Source organism: Talpa occidentalis, unplaced genomic scaffold (genome assembly GCF_014898055.3).
Source record: "Talpa occidentalis isolate TD23 unplaced genomic scaffold, MPIMG_talOcc4v2.1 talOcc4.4, whole genome shotgun sequence".
Taxonomy (NCBI): Eukaryota; Metazoa; Chordata; class Mammalia; order Eulipotyphla; family Talpidae; genus Talpa; species Talpa occidentalis.
This window is the reverse complement of record NW_023604295.1, coordinates 88,137,441-88,155,499: the sequence shown is the minus strand read 5'-3', so window position 1 is coordinate 88,155,499 and position 18,059 is coordinate 88,137,441. Positions and strand designations below refer to the sequence as shown.

The following is an 18,059-nucleotide window of genomic DNA, read 5'->3' as shown; positions in this document are numbered from 1 at the left end:
CCTCACTATAGTATGGTTTCTGAGCATCTTTTTAACTTCAGTGAAATCATCTCTAAGTGCTACATCTAAGGCCCTTCTATAATTCCTGGATTCTGAGGGTAAGAAATGAGGCAATATGAAACTGACCACATTAATCTTCAGTGGTTCCTTTACTGTTCATGAGAAAACACTTGAATTAATTTTTTTCCTACTAAAAGCATCTATCATGGCCTCCCTGGTGGCACAGTGGTTCAGCGCTGGGCTGAGAGGCTGCCCGCAGCCTCTGCAATGCCGGTTTGATTCCCAGCGGGCCGGCGAGGGTCTCACATGGCATGCAGACCTCTCATGCCGTGCCCGCTGCTCCCCTTAGCAGTGTATTTTGTCAGTTTCCCTGTTCTGTTCCCCACTGTGGCTCTGGTGAATTCTCTCACCCTCCCGCGTTTCTGACTGTACCCAGTGCTTTTATAAATAAATAAATAAATCTTAAAAAAAAAGGCATCTATCAGCAAACAAATTAGATTTAGAATCATAGGCACTTTGCTCTGTCAAGGTGGAGGTTGACAATATCCCTATATATGTAGAAATTTCTGTGATTAAGGACAAGAAAACCCTCAAAACCAGTCAGATAAAATATCAATACCTAATATATCCAGATGTTTTTCATCTTCCTTTCTTTTTGTTTGATTCGTGAATGTGATATCATCATACTGGCGATATACAACTTTCTTGTATTTGGACCCAAGATATGTTCCAATTCTATCCACATATATGTTTGTTTCACTTTAAGAAAACAAAAACAAAAACACACACATTCATTTAATCATTAGAAAACTTCTCATATGAAAAACTTAATGAATTAATACAATTTATTTTATCTAGAGGCTATTACCTTGTAAAATAGTTTCTTGGCAAGTACTATTAATTTTGGTAAGATTATTTGATATTCACTTGTACTTTGAAACATGTTTTTAGAGTGAAATTTTAGCTATGATGATTAATTAAAATAGCTTAGGGAAACTTGAGACTACAAAAAATGAAAAAAGCAGTGTCCTCAGTTTGAGATTCCCACAAGAATAGACAGAAACAAAGACAACAGGAAAATCTGACTGATAGCACATGTCAAATGTGGTTGAGTTATATTTATTATATGTACAAGTGCTAAGATTATATGCTGCCACACATAAAGAAGATAGGATCCAAAAAGTTAGGCTACAGGAAGAAACAGAACTTATGTTGATACTTGAATAATTTGAAGTTGTGAGTGATTTAAAATATCACACACATTTTGAAGTTATTTTTAATTGAATGTGTTCAAAATACACACCATACACACACCCATCACACACATGCATAACATACACCTATCATAGATAAATATACACCATACACATACGTATACATCCATACCACACACATAAATACATCACACACGTGCACACCATACACCTGTATCATACCAAACACAAATGAATAACTCCCTCTTGCCCCTACACACTATAGACTGAAAGGAAAGGGTGGAAGACTACAGAATTAACCCTTCCCAATTAGAGATGGAAGTTATTGCCATACTTCTTTCCTTGCAAATGTTTCAGTTCTTTTTCCCACTTTCTACTAGGAGAATAATCCCACATAATTTCTTCAGCTGCAATATAAATAATTTTCTCTTCATGGTACTGTGTTTGATCAAGGTTTGGCTCCATACACTGCCTTACTTGGTATTTATGCTTCATGCCTCTTTGATAATGCTCTGTTGTCACACAAACCACATCAAAAACACCTAGAAATAATAGGAAAACAATGTTTAAAGCTTTGCTTTCAGATTTTATTTCTCTGTGAAGTATCTACATGATGTAATTACCCAAAGGAAACAGGGTAGGGTAGTCCATTAATTCTTTAATTAATTTGACAGTTATTTATTAGGTATCTTCTTTATGTCCAGCATATTTTTAGGAAACATCAAAGAACAAAACTGTTATAAATCTTCACCCTTCAAATTTGCAGAGTGTTATAGAGACAGACAACAAATATAGTAGGTAACTTTTATATAGATGAAAAATGCTATGGATTAAGAAAAAAAGTTAGAACAGTGTAAGAAGGATTAAGAATTCTTGGGGAGGGGTATGGGGGGCACTTAAGGCAACAACGAGCAATACTTTATAGGATGATCAGGGTTAGGCCTTGATGGGATGGTGACATTTGGGCAAAAACTCACAAGAGGTGGATATGGATCTAGATGTTAGATTTGCTATAGAGTGAGCATGGACAAGAGGACTGGGACACAAGAAATGTGGGAGATAAAGGGCTGATCCTATGGACTCCTGTAGACCAGTGAAAAGTCTGTAGCTCTTATCAGTGACATGGAGATCCATTGTGAGATTTTGAGTCAATGAGTGCTGTCAGGAAACCCAGCAACTATGCTGAGAATACACTGTAGTGGGCAAAGGTGGAAAGAAGGGGACCTGTCAGGACACTATTAAAGTAATACATGAGAGATGAGGCTGGCCTGGGTTAGAGTGGTAGCAACATGGGTAGTGAAAGAAATTGAAGGAAATCGGATTAATATGTTACTAACCCAAACAATGTCCACAACAAAAACAAATCACCAAATCACCATAACAATAACAAAACATACAACCCCACCCTGCAAAAAAAAAAAAAAAAAAAAAAAAAAAAGAGCCAACTCCTGCCTGGTTCAGACCATCTGAATTCCTCCTAAATTCTGGTTCTATCTTTAATTTGGTGATTTTATGCCCATGACGTTCTGACACTGCTCCTAACATTACCTTCATCAACACTAGTATTCTTTTAGCTCTGTACATATTTCTGTATCTGCCTTTACTTTCTGTGGAGGTAAGATCCAAAAAGGCTGACGAGGAAGCAAAGTCTTCAGACTTAGAGGATTTGGAAAACAGAATCTGTATAAAATGAACTATCTGTGTAGCACAGTGCTGGACACATAGTAGGTACCTTCACATGTTTATTAGAGCTGACATTGTTTAGGAAAAAGCATACAAAACAGGCAAAAGTTTTTAAAGTCCAAGGAAACATCAGAAAAGAAAGAAGGTAGCAGGGACAAGGAATAACTTGCCACTGAGTGGGTACATATGGAAAAGAAGAAAAAGTGACAGAAAAGCTCTGTCTTCTTTCCTCCAATTTCTCTTCATCACAAATTTTGTTTGAAAAGTAAGATTAAAAATTTTGAAATATAGATAACATAATCAAGTGATTCTGTGTTATCACAAAGAGTTAAGATACCAATCTACGATATTTATAGATTAGCTAGTTTATTGTGTGGTCAGCATTTGATCAACATCAGTAGTTTTTTGTCAAGATAGGGTGGACTTTTTCTTTTTTGGTGAAGGTGAATCTTCAGGACAAGAAAAAAAAACTAACATTTACCTCATCTCATCATTGTCTATTCCTTTTTGTGGATTATAAATTATTACACTCCCCATTTGAAAAATGAAGTAATTAGGTTCAGAGGGGAGAGGAAACTTCTGACCCTCACAACAATTCTCTGCTATGGGATGCTTTCGAAAAAAAAATTTGCCAGCAGAAATCAACCTCATTGAAGTTAAGACATTGACCTGGGGAGCAAAGACTAGAGAAAGGAAAACAGAAAGGAGTAAGGCAAAATAACAGCAATAGGAAGACCTAGGAAACAAATGGACAGAAGAGTAAGAAACTCAGGCAAAAATAGAATGAAAAAAATTAAAATATTTCAAAGCATCTTTCCTGCTTTTGAGGACTGAGGGTTGATTTAGAGTTTGGAGGCCAGGGAGAGGAAACCAGGAGAGAATGAGGTGAATTCTGTGTACTAATATATACTATTATATTATATTACATTACACTACACTATGCTATACCATACTATGTATACCATACTCTATTAATGCTCCTATAATTAAATAGATTAGGACAACAGTTTTCCAAGCACTGCTTATATAAGTTCCATTATTTTTCTGTATGAACAGGAAAAATGCATATAATGACACTAATTTTTCATATTTTGGGCATTTGTCAGATGAAGGAGGAGATTCACTACTTACCTGTGGAATCAACTGTCATAGAAAGTGTCTGGGAGTTGTGGGGAAACATAGCTACAGTGTCTTTCCTTGATCCTAAGGAGATGAAAGTGTTTCCTGAAAAATATATCCCATGTAAGTCTTTCTCTGATCCCACACTAAGGATGTGCCATAAAACATCATCTCCTAAGCACATATCCAGTCCAGGCAGATTTCCATACATGTATCCATTTATTGCTGTGAAACAGTTGTGAAAAATACAAAAGAATTTAATTTATTATAGCCATCATGTGGGGTTCATATGAGGGATTCAAGTCTGGCTCGACATATGTAAATCAATATCATTCATAATATCAACAAAAAGAAGATAAAAATCACATGATGATCTCAATAGATGGCAAAAAATCACTTGATAAATTTCAATATCTATTTATGATTAAAATCCTTAAAAATGGGAATAAATGGAACCTACCTAAATATTATAAAAGCTATATATGACAAATCCACATTCAACATCATATTTAATGGTGAAAAGCTGAAAACATTTCCACTAAGATCAGGAACAGGACAGGGATGTCTACTATTACTACTATTATTGAACATAATCTTTGAAGTCCTAGCTGAAGCAGTCAGACAAGAAAAAGACATAAAAGGAATCCAAATTGGAAAAGAAGTGAAATTGTCACTATTCACAGATGACATGCAGATATACTCAGATACCAAAAGATTCTACAAAACTTCTAGAAATAATAAATGGATACAGTAAGATGGCAGGATACAAAATCAATACACAAAAATCAGTGGCATTTCTATCTGCAAAAAATGTATCTGAAGAAAGGGAAATAAGGAATACAGTTTTAATTACAATCATGCCAAAAAATTGAAATACTTGGAATAAACTTAATAAAGGAGGTGAAAGACCTGCACAATGAAAACTGCACAAATATAAAACTCTGTTAAAGAAAATAAAAAGATACTTATCATGGATAGGAAGAATTAATATCATTAAAATGGCCATTATTATCCAAACCAGTTTACAGATTTAATACAATATCTATTAAAATACCAATTTTTTTTAGGGAAATAGAACAAACAATTATCAAATTTATATGGAACCACAAAAAGCCCCAAGTAGCCAAGCTATCTTTAGAGAAAAGAAGAAAAAATGGAGGCATCACATTTCCTGACTTAAACAATATTATACACAACAGTAATCAAAACATTATGATATTAGAACAAAATTAGAAACTCAGACCAATAGAACAGAAAAGCCCTGAGATAAATTCATACAAATACAGACAGCTAATTTTTGACAAAGAAATTATGACCCATGCATGATCCATGCACTGGAGAAAAGACAGTCTTTGAAATAAATGGCAATGGGGAATATGGATAGCCACATGCCAAAAAAAAAAAAAAAAAAAAAAAAAAGCTAGATACATATTTAACACCATATACAAAAAATCATTCAAAATATATTAAAGATTTGGACATAAGAACCAAACTATAAAGTATCTGAAAGAAAACACAGTGGACATATTAGAGCACATCTAACTAACACAGAGTTATATTTGGAATACAATCCCAACAGCGAGGGGAACAAAAGCAAAAATAAACAAGTGGGACTGTATCAAAAGAAACCATTGTAAAAACAAACCAAAAAGACCCCTATAGAGTGGGAAAAATATTTGCATACCATACATCTGATAAGGGGTTAATCTTCGAAATTTATAAAGTACTTACACAATCCAAAAACAAAGAAACAAATGACCCAATTAAAAAATTGGCAAAGGTCTTAAATAAACCTTTCTCTAAAGAGGACACTCAGATGGTCTATTGACATATGAAAAATATGTTCAATATCATTTATAAGAGAAATGCAAATAAAAACCACACTAAGATACCACCTACCCCTGTGTGAATGGCCCATATAAAAAAATGAATGGAATTAAGAAACATTGGCAAGTTTGTGGGGAAAAAGGAACTCTCACTGTTGGTAGGAATGCAAGCTAACATAGCCCTGTGGAAAATGGTATGGAGATTTCTTAAGAAAATAAAAATATTAATTCAGTTTGATACCATAATATTGTTATTTGTTATTTATCTAAATAATGTGAAAAACCTAATACAAAAATGTCTGTCTATAACTATGTACATAGCAGCACTGTTTCCAATTATCAAATCATGGAACCAATACAGTGCCCTTCAACAGATGAATGGATAGAGAAACTGTGGAGCATATAGTCAATGGAATATTACACAGCTGTGAAAAAAAGATGAAACTGTGGCATTTGGGACAAAATGGATAGAGCTTGAGGTGATTATATTGAGTGAAATCAACCAAAAAGTGAAAGAGATTTTGGATGGTCTCACTTATCCATAGAATATAAACACCCCCAACATAATTCCATGCAAACAATAGAAAAATAAAAATTTGAACTTGGCCAAAAGAAGGTAATAGTTACCAGAGGAGGGCAGATGGGGTATGGACAAAGGTGGCTTCATGGAGGGGAAAAATAGAATAAAAAATTTAATTTACTGTTAACACATCTCTTGAAACTCAACAGAGGATTAATCATAAAGCAGTTCATTTATACAAGAATAAGTACAAGATTACCCACATCAACCCTTTCCTTTTAGATTTGAAAAAAACTAATGCCAGAGAGACAGTATCTTGTACAGTGTCATTAAGCTAATGAATGGAACTCTTAAGACCAGATCTGAGTCTCCAGAATATAGACCAATTCTTTTACTGTTATACCTCACAGATTTGAAAACTGACCAACCAATCAAAGCAAATTAACAAACACTCCACTCATCTACTAATCTAGTCACAGAGAAACACCTGATTTTTCTGTCTAACATTTGGCAATAGCTAACACAATGCATCAACCAAGTGAGTAGATAATATTTTCATTAGGAAATTATTTTTAAAGGAAATCTAAAACATATTACTCAACCATTGCTGAAAAAATATGTATCCTTTAAGACAATATGTAGTTATTTAGACATAACAAAATTAAACAACTGCTTAATGAATTTCTTATAAAATAAATATTCCCTTACAGTACATCTTGTTAGAGATTTGGAAATCTGGATCCTGCTTATCCACATTTTCAGGCTGTGTGGTAAATGTTCTGATATTTTCATCCAAGAGATAACTTTCATTTTCATCAAATATTGTAACAAGCATGTAAAACTCTTTGTCTATTCCTTTCTGTGGATAAGAATAAAAAATGGAATTATACTTGAAGTATACATGTTTCATATTTAAAATTTAGTTAAATGGTTGATCCATTTATAGAATTTCCCATACAGGAGGATTTGTACACTATGGGGAAGTCTGATCAATTGATTTGTCCTCATGGACTTTATATACAAAGACATAAGTCCCAGTGAATATGTTCATCACAGAAAAAAAAGAAGCTGGAAGAAATCTCTACAGATCATTTCATTAAAAGCTCTTTCTCCAGGAACCCCTATATCTGAACTCCATAAAACTCAATTGCGTAGTTATAGATGTTTATATTAACTTTTTAGATATAACTTATTGTGGAAAAGAAGTTAAATACTATGTTTCCAATTCTACAAAAGTCTGCATTTTGAGGGTTTATGAAGAAATTAAATCTATATTCATATTACTATTTTTGGATAAAATATAAAAATATATGTACTATAGGAATTACAAGAATATTTTGTGATTTTCATCATATATATTATTATAGATATATAGCCATATTTTTGAGAAAATATGCATTCAATTATACACATTATATTTGAGGATTTATAAGGTTTTATTATATATGAATTTTAAAAGTAGAAAAGAACTTGGCTACTAGTTTACTTGTCAGTGAGGAATAAGGAAAAGTCACTTATCAAACATTTATTGAGCACATTTTTCATGCCAGAGAGGAAGCTGTGATTGTTACAAAAAAAATTAATAAAACCTCGTGTATGCTTTCAAGAAAGTAACAGCATAGTTGGAGTGACAGGCAACTAAAAATAATTGTATGGATAAAGACATTAATGGAACATACATGAGGAACTATGGTAATCTGCAGGAACAACCAACTTTAGGTAGGGAATACTGTCTGAAGGGAAGGTAAAATATTCAGTATGAGAAAATGTCTCCTTTGTTAACAGATCAAACAATGAGGAAAGGTCATTCGAGACAGAGAGAAGGACAAAAATCAAAGCAACATGAATTAGGCTTCCCTATTTAAAGATTAACAAGTTAATTCTGCTAGTAAGGTAGAATCCATGTGTGCAGAGTGGCAGGGAAAGTTTAAAAAATTTGATGGGACAACAAGCTCTGATGTATTGGTTTGTGAGCCAACAAATTGGGGGGGTGGCTTTGGGTGTAGATGTGCTATTGTCAGATTTGAAAAGTATGTATGTGGAGGTATGATGAGTGCAACAGGCGATAAGAGGTTACAGAAATTCAGAAAGTGATAATGGTCATATTGGATATTTGATGACTAAGCAGTGAGAAAAGGGTTGTTGATGGAAGTCCCAGGCTTTGGGTTGTCATTAACTAGGAGATAGAATAGAGGAAGGAGGAAGGGATGAGTAGTAACTGTCCAGAACAAGATGAAGAGTTGAAGTAATCAGAGGTGTTGGGTATCTGTGGAACATGCTAAGATTACACGGATCTGGAGATCAGGAAAGAACAGAATTGAGAGATAAGGACACACGGAACCTGAAGCTGATTACTTCCACGTTGTCTTTCCTTTGTAGGTCTGTCTCAGACAAACATTCACCAAACATACTTGAACCTGGACCCCACGACTCACCTGTTTGCCATCCTCTCCAAGACTTCCATTTCTGCACACAAGGAGAGGCCCTATAAGGCCACTGTTAATGTCTCTTGCCTCATTTACTGAGGAGTAGTAGAACCAAGTTAGGCAGTGGGGATCTGTGGGGGTAGGGCCCACATCTCTTGGAACTTCCCATGTATAAACAAATGTTGTTCCAGGATTTACATGTGAGGAGCATGGAGGAGTGCCTAGTAAGAAGTAAACATTTGTTTAAAGAAATAAAAAGGCCTAGGGCCAAAAGTACACTAGTCTATTGAGATCTGAGAGCAATCATTATATCCTGCTCACCGTGGGTGACAGTTGAAAGGAACTGAAATAATCATTCTACCATAGGTACACTGAGAAGTTATGGGCTGTGAAAAGTGGGCTGTAGACTGCCTTTAGGAGTTTTATTTTCTTACTGATAGTATATAGCAGTATGTCTGTATGTCTTACTTGGGCCTTCCTCCTCCTTTGAATTATACTTACTTCCTCTAGGTGTTTTGTAGAATGAGCCTTCATTGCTCTTGTCATAACGCAGTCCATGAGGCTGAATGCTGAGTGGCACTGGAGCATTGTTATAGAAAGTAACCTGGATGGTCTGTCCCACTTCTGCCTTAAGAACAGGGCCTAGAAACAAACAGACAGTAGTTGTCCTCTGTTTTCATAAGCATAATTATCAGGCTGTGCTATTTGGGTAAAATTCTTCTAAAAACAAATTAAAGGGATTAGTCTATGAATAGGAAACTCGAACAGCTCCAGAAAGCTTCAGTAATTTGGGGTCTTGGAAAGTTTCTTTGGATCACATGAATGAGTTACTCATTGCATTGCGAGGGACAAATAAGGGAGTTAAATATTGGGTGACTCACAATGGCCTATGGTGAAAGACTATGGATGCCTTGGTGGTGGGTGTAGTGTGGTAACATATAACTGTAGAGATTTCATCCTATGCTTCTGAATAATATACAGTGTTATAAACCAATTTACCTCACTAAAAATAAATAAATGGGTGAATCAGAAAGCATTACTTTTATAAGACTATGAGTTGACAGATAAAGTCTCTAAAACTGAGTTGGTGAATACTATTTTGATTGCACAGATTACATTTAAATGGTTTTTATAACCCCATGAGTTATGAATAGAATTTTACCAAGGATTCCAAGATGCTCTTCTCTTCCCTTCTGTATTTGGAAGGAAGCATCTGTGTATTCCCGGTAAACTAGTTTTTTGTAAGTTCCTCCAATTCTGGTTGGGCTTTGTTCAAAATATCGTTGGGATTCACTTTGCAAAGAAAGCAGATAACACAAAGAACTTTAGTTTACTATTGTCATATGAAAAGAAAGCAAGAATCTACAAATGTATTTTAAAGTGCTTGTCATATATTTGATTATAAAACAATGCATTCTCATTGTTCTATTAAGGTTGGGAAATATAACAAAGAAAACTAAAATGATCACAATCCCACCCTCTGTATATAGCTACTGTCAGCATTTTCTTTCTTTTGTCTATGATTGGGTATACAAGGAACTATGTCTTTCCACTTAGTATTCTATTTACAAATTATCTTTTGTAATAAACATTAAAAAGATATGTCTGATTTTTTTTCAGACAGGTAGCAACAAACATTGATTTTAAAACAATTGTGTGCAAAAATGATATAATACTAAGATGTCATACTTGTTTTTTATTCTATTATAATAAATTAGAATATCCTGAGAAAAAGTGTTCCCTACAGCAAAGTGGTACTAAGACATTAACTTCATTGCCAGGAGAATAAAGCAAGCTGAAAAAAAAATCTTTTAATTTGTTCTTATTTTCATCAATATAAAATCAAAGTTGGACCTAACTGAATCTAATTTTTCTAAGCCTAGATACTCTTTTTATATTTAACACATAGTTTATATCATGCAGATTGAATAATTTGTTGATGAGTTTAAAATGTAAGAATAGAAATATTTACTTGCTATAGCATTGCTAATTTTCTGAAATTTCCTGCGAAGGAATCAGAAAAAAAAATTCTGAAGGAAACATTAGTTTTTGGTGGTTTAAAACTTGATATTTTCTGGAGCCTCCCCTGATGGCACAGTGGTTGAACGCTGGGCTGCAGCGCTGGTTCAATCCCCGGCTGCCGGCGAGGGTCCCACATAGCGCACAGACCTCTCCTGCCGCCCGCTGCTCCCCTCAGCAGTGTACTTCGGTCCTTCTGCCTGCTGTGCTCCCCGCTCTGGCTCTGGTGAATTCTCTCACCCTCCCACGCTTCTGACTGTACCCAGTGCTTGTATAAATAAATAAATAATTCTTTAAAAAATGTTTAAAAAAAATAAAAATAAAACGTGGTATTTTCTGAAATATAACTTTTATTCAATTGATCAAAGGGGCCAAAACTCCTTTAATCTTCAAAGTGTTAACATATATTGTAGTCAAACTATCAGAAAAAGTTTTTGTGCACTTCTAAATGCTGATGATATGATAATATATTGTAGCCCTAGTTATTGGTCATTAAAGTAACAATTGGTAATGTGGTGTTAGTTGTTATTGATAAAAGTATTTATACAATTTAAGGATTTTGTAAGAAATTGATTATATTTTCAGATTTTAGTTGGAAGGGAAAAATTATACATGAGAAATGGTTTTGAATTTCTGTAAACTTGCTATTGTTAACATTGTGTACTATGATGTGACATCATTTTTCTTACTTATAAAATAAATACATTTAAAAGTTTAGTGATTGGGAAAAGATGAGCAGTATATTTTCATTTCCGTTGGCTGACAAAGAATTTTGCATAGTAGATAACCTCAGGCTCAGTACTTTCCAATTATTTATATAATTATTTCCCTATCTTTATTTTATCAGTATCTTTTTATTATGAGATGTATAAATCTTTTTACGCATATCTGGGTTATGAAAAAGTTAAATTATCTTTATTTAACCATAAATATTTTAATCACAAAATCATTACCTTCCAGCTGCTGTTAAATTTTTTTTAGTGAAGAAATCTATGCCAGATGGTGCATAGTTCCAGAAAATTTCTTCAGCAGCAATATAGTAATGTATAACATTTGTCCCAGTGTTACCTGTTGAAGGTTTTTCACAATTCTTTACATTGAAAAAGGCTTTCATGCTCTCTGAAAAACAGCAATGAAAGAATACCTTTAAAATATTAAAACATTTTTATTTGTCAATATATATTTTTAATTTTAGCCAACAATGTCGTACCATTTTTTTTCTTCAATTGTTATTAATTTGTCAGTACATCCTCCTCCTTCCCTCCATTCTTTGTTCCTCCCTCCCTTCCTTCACTCTTTCTCTCTTCTTCCTCCTTTTCTTTCTAGCAAAAGTCCATTCATGTATTCTTGTTATTATTAAAATCAAGTAATCAAAAAACTGTAAATGGACACATAAGAGGGACACACAAAGAGGAGAGAGCTGTGGTTCTATTAGTCAAGGAACTTTCAGAAACTTTCTAGGTTGTGACCTAGGACTGGTCCTATTATTTCCTCAGAGTAGGGAGGAAAGCCAGATGTGCTTGAGGGCAGCATCTGCAAAGGAGACGACTAAGAGGGTTGGGATTGAGTTTATTTTTCAATCTGATATTCCTTTCTAAATGAGAGCCTTTCTATCGTTAAATTTGGACTTGAATTACGACTGGTGTGTGTAGTTCTCCTGAAAGTGTTACTATCATAGAGTTGAAAGTGTCAGAGACCTCGATTCTAGACCTGACTTTGTCACTAGCTTCCTGAAAAGCAAACCTGTCACCTCACTAAATGTCAGTGTCTCCATCTGGAAGGTAAGGCTTTTATTTTTGTCTGTGTGTTATTTGTATTTTTATTTTAAATAAACATGTGCCAAAGTTTTTCTTTTTTTTGTTAATCGTTCAAAAATTAAAACCAGGGCCTCCCTCGTGGTTCAAGGGGTTAAGTCTCAGCACTATCAATCTATCACCAGCCACTGCAGCACAAGTTCGATCCCCGGCCAGGGAGCTGACCCACATGGCACAGCAGACCTCTCCTGTCTCACCTGCTGCCCCCCCTCAGAAGTGTATTTCAGTAGATCCGCCTGTTCTGCTCCCCACTCTCTCTCTTATGAATCCTCTTATCCCCACCTCCTCTGGCTGACGCCACAGTTCTTGTATGCAAAAATAAATAAAATAAATCTTTTAAAAAAAGAAGTTAAAACCAACTCAAAGGAGAATTTAAAACACGCACACAAATAGGCAATGATATATACATACACACACAATCAGAAATGAATTCACAGGGGCCTCCCTGGTGGTGCAAGGGGTTAAGATGCAACCTATGAAGATATCCACAGCCTCCGTAGTGTGGGTTCAATCCCCAGCCAGGGAGCTGCCTGCATGGCACAGCAGTCCTGTCCTGATTTGCCTGCTGCTCCCCTCAGCACTGTGTTTCAATCTGCCTGTTCTGTTCCCCACTCTGTCTCTAGTGAATCCTCTCACCTTCACACCTCTGGCCTGTACCCTGGTTCTTGCATGCATAAATAAATAAATCTTAAAAAAAAAGAAATGACTTCACAAACAGATGGAAAAGTAATCAATAGAGTAATACTCAATTGTAGCTCCACCAAACACAATTCATTTGCATTTCTATGGACAAGAACCAACTGCATTACTTTCCATTTTCTTCATTTTACAAAATGGTAAAGTACCTGGCAGAGAAGATACGTGATCACAAAATGGTAAAATAGTTCAAAGACGATGAAAGATGGAGAAGACACTAAAGGAATGCTAGAGAGTTCACCTGATATTCTTTCTTGTTCATTTAAGATTCTTTCACAATGTGGATACACTGTTTTCTCAAGTAAAATAGTATTCTGTTAGTAGGGAAGTCTGTCTCACCCTGACACCCACTTGATATGTTATAGGTATTAATTATTTAATAATTTTTAGCATATAAGATCATGAAGGTAGTTGTAGTGGTCTGTTGTTTTCAAATTTTAAATTATTTTTTATTAAAGAAACATTGCATTATAATATGATGTAAGCTTCAGGTGTACATCATTATAAATCAGTGTCTGTATATACTACATTAAGTTCATTACTGAAAGTCCAATTCTAATGGAAGAAAAGGCATATATAATGGGTTATAATCCTGGAAGTTCTCTGACTGTGTTATGCACAAGTAATAAATTCTTACCATGTATCTGACAGCCCAGCATCCACTCTCCAGGGCTCTTGGCTACCATAGAGGCACTTTCCAGTGAGGAAGGGAAAATGGTAATGGTGTCTTTTCTATGACGTCGAGAGATCAGAGTTTGTCCATGGAGATAGACACTGTGTGTGTCGGACACACCACCCAGACCAACAAAGTACCAGTTAATCCTGTCTTCTGCACACATGATGAGAGGGGGTAGATTTCCATACATATATCCATTTATTGCTGAAAACAAATGTGTATGAATCTGTCATGCTTGGTAGATCCGGGCCACATGACATTTCCTCAGTACATACTCCTTGCTTGTGACCATTGTTCTCAGGCATAATATGTGACAGGATTTGATTTGTTTCACATAAAAGGAGGCCAAAGACACTATATATGTTTGGAAGTGATAGGAGCACAAAGATTTAGAGATAAGCAGAGGGGAAAAAAAGCAAAAAAAGCAGGACACAATTGTAAAGGGAAAGAACAGAAAGAAAAAAGGATGTGAACGGAGAATATAATAATAATGGTGAGTGAGAAAAGGAGACCATTTTTTTCAAAAATTCTGCATAGGTATACATTTTTATAAAATATCCAGTCAGTTATATCTTTGCTCTTCCATAATATTTCATTACCTTAAAATTAGTTCTTTCCAATGATTTACCATCTAGTTTTGCTCAATATCAGATTTTAGAGAGTAAATACAACAACCTAACTTTATTTGTTATGAACTTAGGAAGCCAGCAAGATTTACTAGATGCCTTGCATATCAATCAGCATACCCTAAGTGAAAAACTGAAATAAATAAACCCAACTCAAACAAATGTGAATAAAGGGAAATCCCTAAATAGAATCACAGAAGTTAGAATGATAGGCTATTATGAATGAGAAAGTTCTTTTTAGTCTTACAGGGCATGATGTTGCTCTCCTGGAAGCTAGAATCACTAGTATTAACTTGGCCATTTTCAGTATATGTATTAATATTGTCATCAATATACCAGCTCTTGTTTTCATCAACTTTAGTAAATATCATAATATAAGACTTGTTGATATATTTTTCGATGTCTCCATTTAATGTGCCTGAAAAAAAAAAGGAACAGTAAATGGTCCTCTCTGCATTAATTATTTTTGCTATAAACTTGAGATTTTAATTGATTCAACTTAAAATATAGAAGTAAAATCTTGCACCTCCAATAGTCAGAACTCTATGGAACCAAGTCTGCAGGAAGTAGGCAGACAGCCTCTTATCTTCCTATTAACTCCCACCCATTGATTTAACACTTCTGTGTAGGAGATAGAGCTGTGGCAGCAATTTCGTGTCAAAGCATCTAAAGTGAACTTTCCTGGGTTTGACCAACACCCAGTGAACCACCTGCATTATTCCACTTGAGCTGAGTAGTTGAACTCAAGTTTACCATCTAGTACTCAGAGCCCAAGACAACAATTTTACTTTCCTGATGAGACAATCAAGGTCAAGACAGGAAAAGGGAGCTCATTTGACAGCAAAATTCAACTAGGAAAAAGGAGAGCCCACATGTGCTGCTTCTATTGCTATGATGAATATTTTTAGATATATTACCTCTTTTACAAGTCAGAATTGGTCCAATAAGTCCTGAAGCCAAATCTCTTGTAGATTCTATGTGAGAGTGGTAAATCCTTATCACACAATCACTGTCATCTGGACCTGGCCCCTGCTTTTCTTCTACATACCACTTGTAAGTATACTGTGTTCCTGGCTCCAGATAGTCTGCTTTTTTTTGCAAGCCCGTAGTATTATCAGGATAGAGAGCACCTAGAAAATGCAATCTTCACTGTGTTCATAATGACAACGACAATTAGATAACACTATTTTAAATGTGATACAGCTTCCTCCATTAAGCCATAGTTGTATGTTAAATTCTGTTTTAGAATAAAGTATTTTCATGTCTTCCCACTTCTCTCCAGCCTTTTGTCTCCTTGTAAACCCCATAGTTGGTTCCATCTAAACTTTGGTCAGTTTCCAAAATTGGAAGGAGGCAGGCAGTATATTAACAGACTGTCATCACCTTTATGGTGAATTTTACAAGTATTTATTGTGCAATTTCTATGTGCCTAGATTTCATATACAGAGATCTAGATTCTTTCATTTTCCTGCATATCTTCTTTGATTCAAGTCAAGATAACATGGCTTCAAGGGGTTTCCATTTTATCTCCACAATCCACAGGAGCTGGAAAGTGGCCCTCTGAATAGCTGACCATACCCAAAACTATTACCCAGTTTTGAATCTGGGTCCTACTTCTCCTACATTCCTTCTTCTGTAGGAATTTCACCTCCAATTTCTATCATTTGAGGCTAAAACATGGATTACTATGGAAAAATACTAAATTCAAAAGAAGACCTCTAGTCTGACTTTTCTTCCTTTACCCTTGCTTTGTGTTTGAACACAAAACCCTACTTGTTTTTCTCTTCCTCCTTCCTCCCTGTGCAACACTTTTAGGAAGCTGCGAATGTAGCTGTGTAGGAGAGAAAATATTCTCTGGAAAGCAGTAATGATTTCTGTTAACACTCAAGTTTTCCAAGAAGCTAATCCCATCCACCAGGAAATGAAGTGAGGTGAGGGCAGAACAATATTTCTACCAATGAAACATTTAGCTCATGAGTGTCTCCTACAGAATGTTTATATTTATGTATTAGTTTAAGATTAATTTCATGTGAAAAGTCTTTCAGGAGTTGCACAAAGGTAGTTATTCATTCAAGATGAGAAACTTATAAAGGCCCATCTTGGATTCAAACATTATAGACATCAGAAGTAAGCATCTGTATTCACCTTAGGCAACTTCGGGTTCATAATGACTACCTTTCCTTCTCTGAGGTATTTGGTTCTGCAATACAAGGAAAGACAATTGCATACCTTCATCTTCCTTTTTGTAAGTGAGTCCATGAGGGTGTAAACTATAGGTTCTTGAAGCAAAATTTTTTGCATGCACATAAATGAAGTCTCCAGTCTCTGCCTTAATTATTGGACCTAAAAATCCCAACCAAGTTGGTTTTTCAATAATTGTTTGAAATGTATCATCAGCATACTGGAAATACAAAGCCTTTTTATAAACAGATCCTATCCTTTCTTGGCCTTGTTGGAGATACTTTTGGGACTGAAATTCTCTGTAAAAAATAAACAAAAAAAGAAGGAACTTTAACAAATTTTGACTAGAAAGGATAAAAATGTTACATCAGCTGAAAAGAAGTAAGAATCTTTATAGCCTAATTTTGATACATAAAACTCAGACACTGGAGAAAATGTGAGGGGAGTCAAAAAAAGGGGGCATAGGCAAGGAGAACACTGGAGTGTCCGTTGAAGAGATCAAATACAAATGTAGCATTTTTTACTTTTAAGAATATACTAGATTCTTTGTACTGAACTACAAAAATACTTCTAACTACACTCTGAGGTTATTTTAGATCTCAAATATTAGATCAATTCCTGTGATTTAAGATAGTTTACATATTTAAATGAATTTGTGAATTTGTTGGTAGAATTGGGAACATTTTGGACAACATGGTAAATCAGAACCCCAAACATAAACTCTAGATTTCCCCCTCCCAATTACCAGAAGAGAGAAATCTTGAAAATAACTAAAATTTTATTATCTCTGCTATATCCATATCAGAGGGAAAAGTACTGTTTTACATCTTGAGCACCACTCCAAGAAAATGGATGATAGAGAATTAGAGAGGATCTGTATCACCAGGACAAAAGAGGTGATAATCCCAGGTAGGAATAATTTCTGATTTGTATTAATGTTTGTCTTCCATACTATGCTCATACAAAACAAAACAAAAACAAAGAAAATGTGCCCTTATAAGGTCAATAATAAGCATCGTTTGTAAACATTTTATTCATGAGTAACAATTACCAATTTTTGCTTCTGTAAATAAATAACTATTTCCAAGCAAAGGAGTTACTTACTGATCATCTGAAAAAGGCTTCCCATTGAGCACGTTTTTGCCAGTAGGAGCATAGTTCCAAGCAGTTTCTCTAATGCCTATATTGTAGTGTCTATCTCTTGCCTCACCTAGAGAATGAATAAAAACCAGAAAAGTTAGTGGTAGAAAGGTTTTCAT

General features: G+C 34.9%; 1 protein-coding gene across 1 annotated transcript in view; it reads right to left on the bottom strand.

The window, feature by feature from the left end:
- LOC119256906 (ceruloplasmin-like) overlaps positions 1-18,059 on the bottom strand; it is a 30,498-nt gene extending 12,439 nt beyond the window's left edge. Inside the window, exons 1-13 of the mRNA XM_037524651.1 lie at positions 17,905-18,059; positions 16,849-17,099; positions 15,537-15,749; positions 14,867-15,037; positions 13,955-14,197; positions 11,761-11,926; positions 9,951-10,081; positions 9,290-9,430; positions 8,798-9,009; positions 7,071-7,221; positions 4,029-4,241; positions 1,549-1,756; positions 620-759 (exon numbers count right to left, since the gene is read on the bottom strand). Of these exons, the coding sequence (XP_037380548.1) occupies positions 620-759; positions 1,549-1,756; positions 4,029-4,241; positions 7,071-7,221; positions 8,798-9,009; positions 9,290-9,430; positions 9,951-10,081; positions 11,761-11,926; positions 13,955-14,197; positions 14,867-15,037; positions 15,537-15,749; positions 16,849-17,099; positions 17,905-18,059 (2,395 nt within the window). The remainder of the gene's footprint in view (positions 1-619; positions 760-1,548; positions 1,757-4,028; positions 4,242-7,070; positions 7,222-8,797; positions 9,010-9,289; positions 9,431-9,950; positions 10,082-11,760; positions 11,927-13,954; positions 14,198-14,866; positions 15,038-15,536; positions 15,750-16,848; positions 17,100-17,904) is intronic.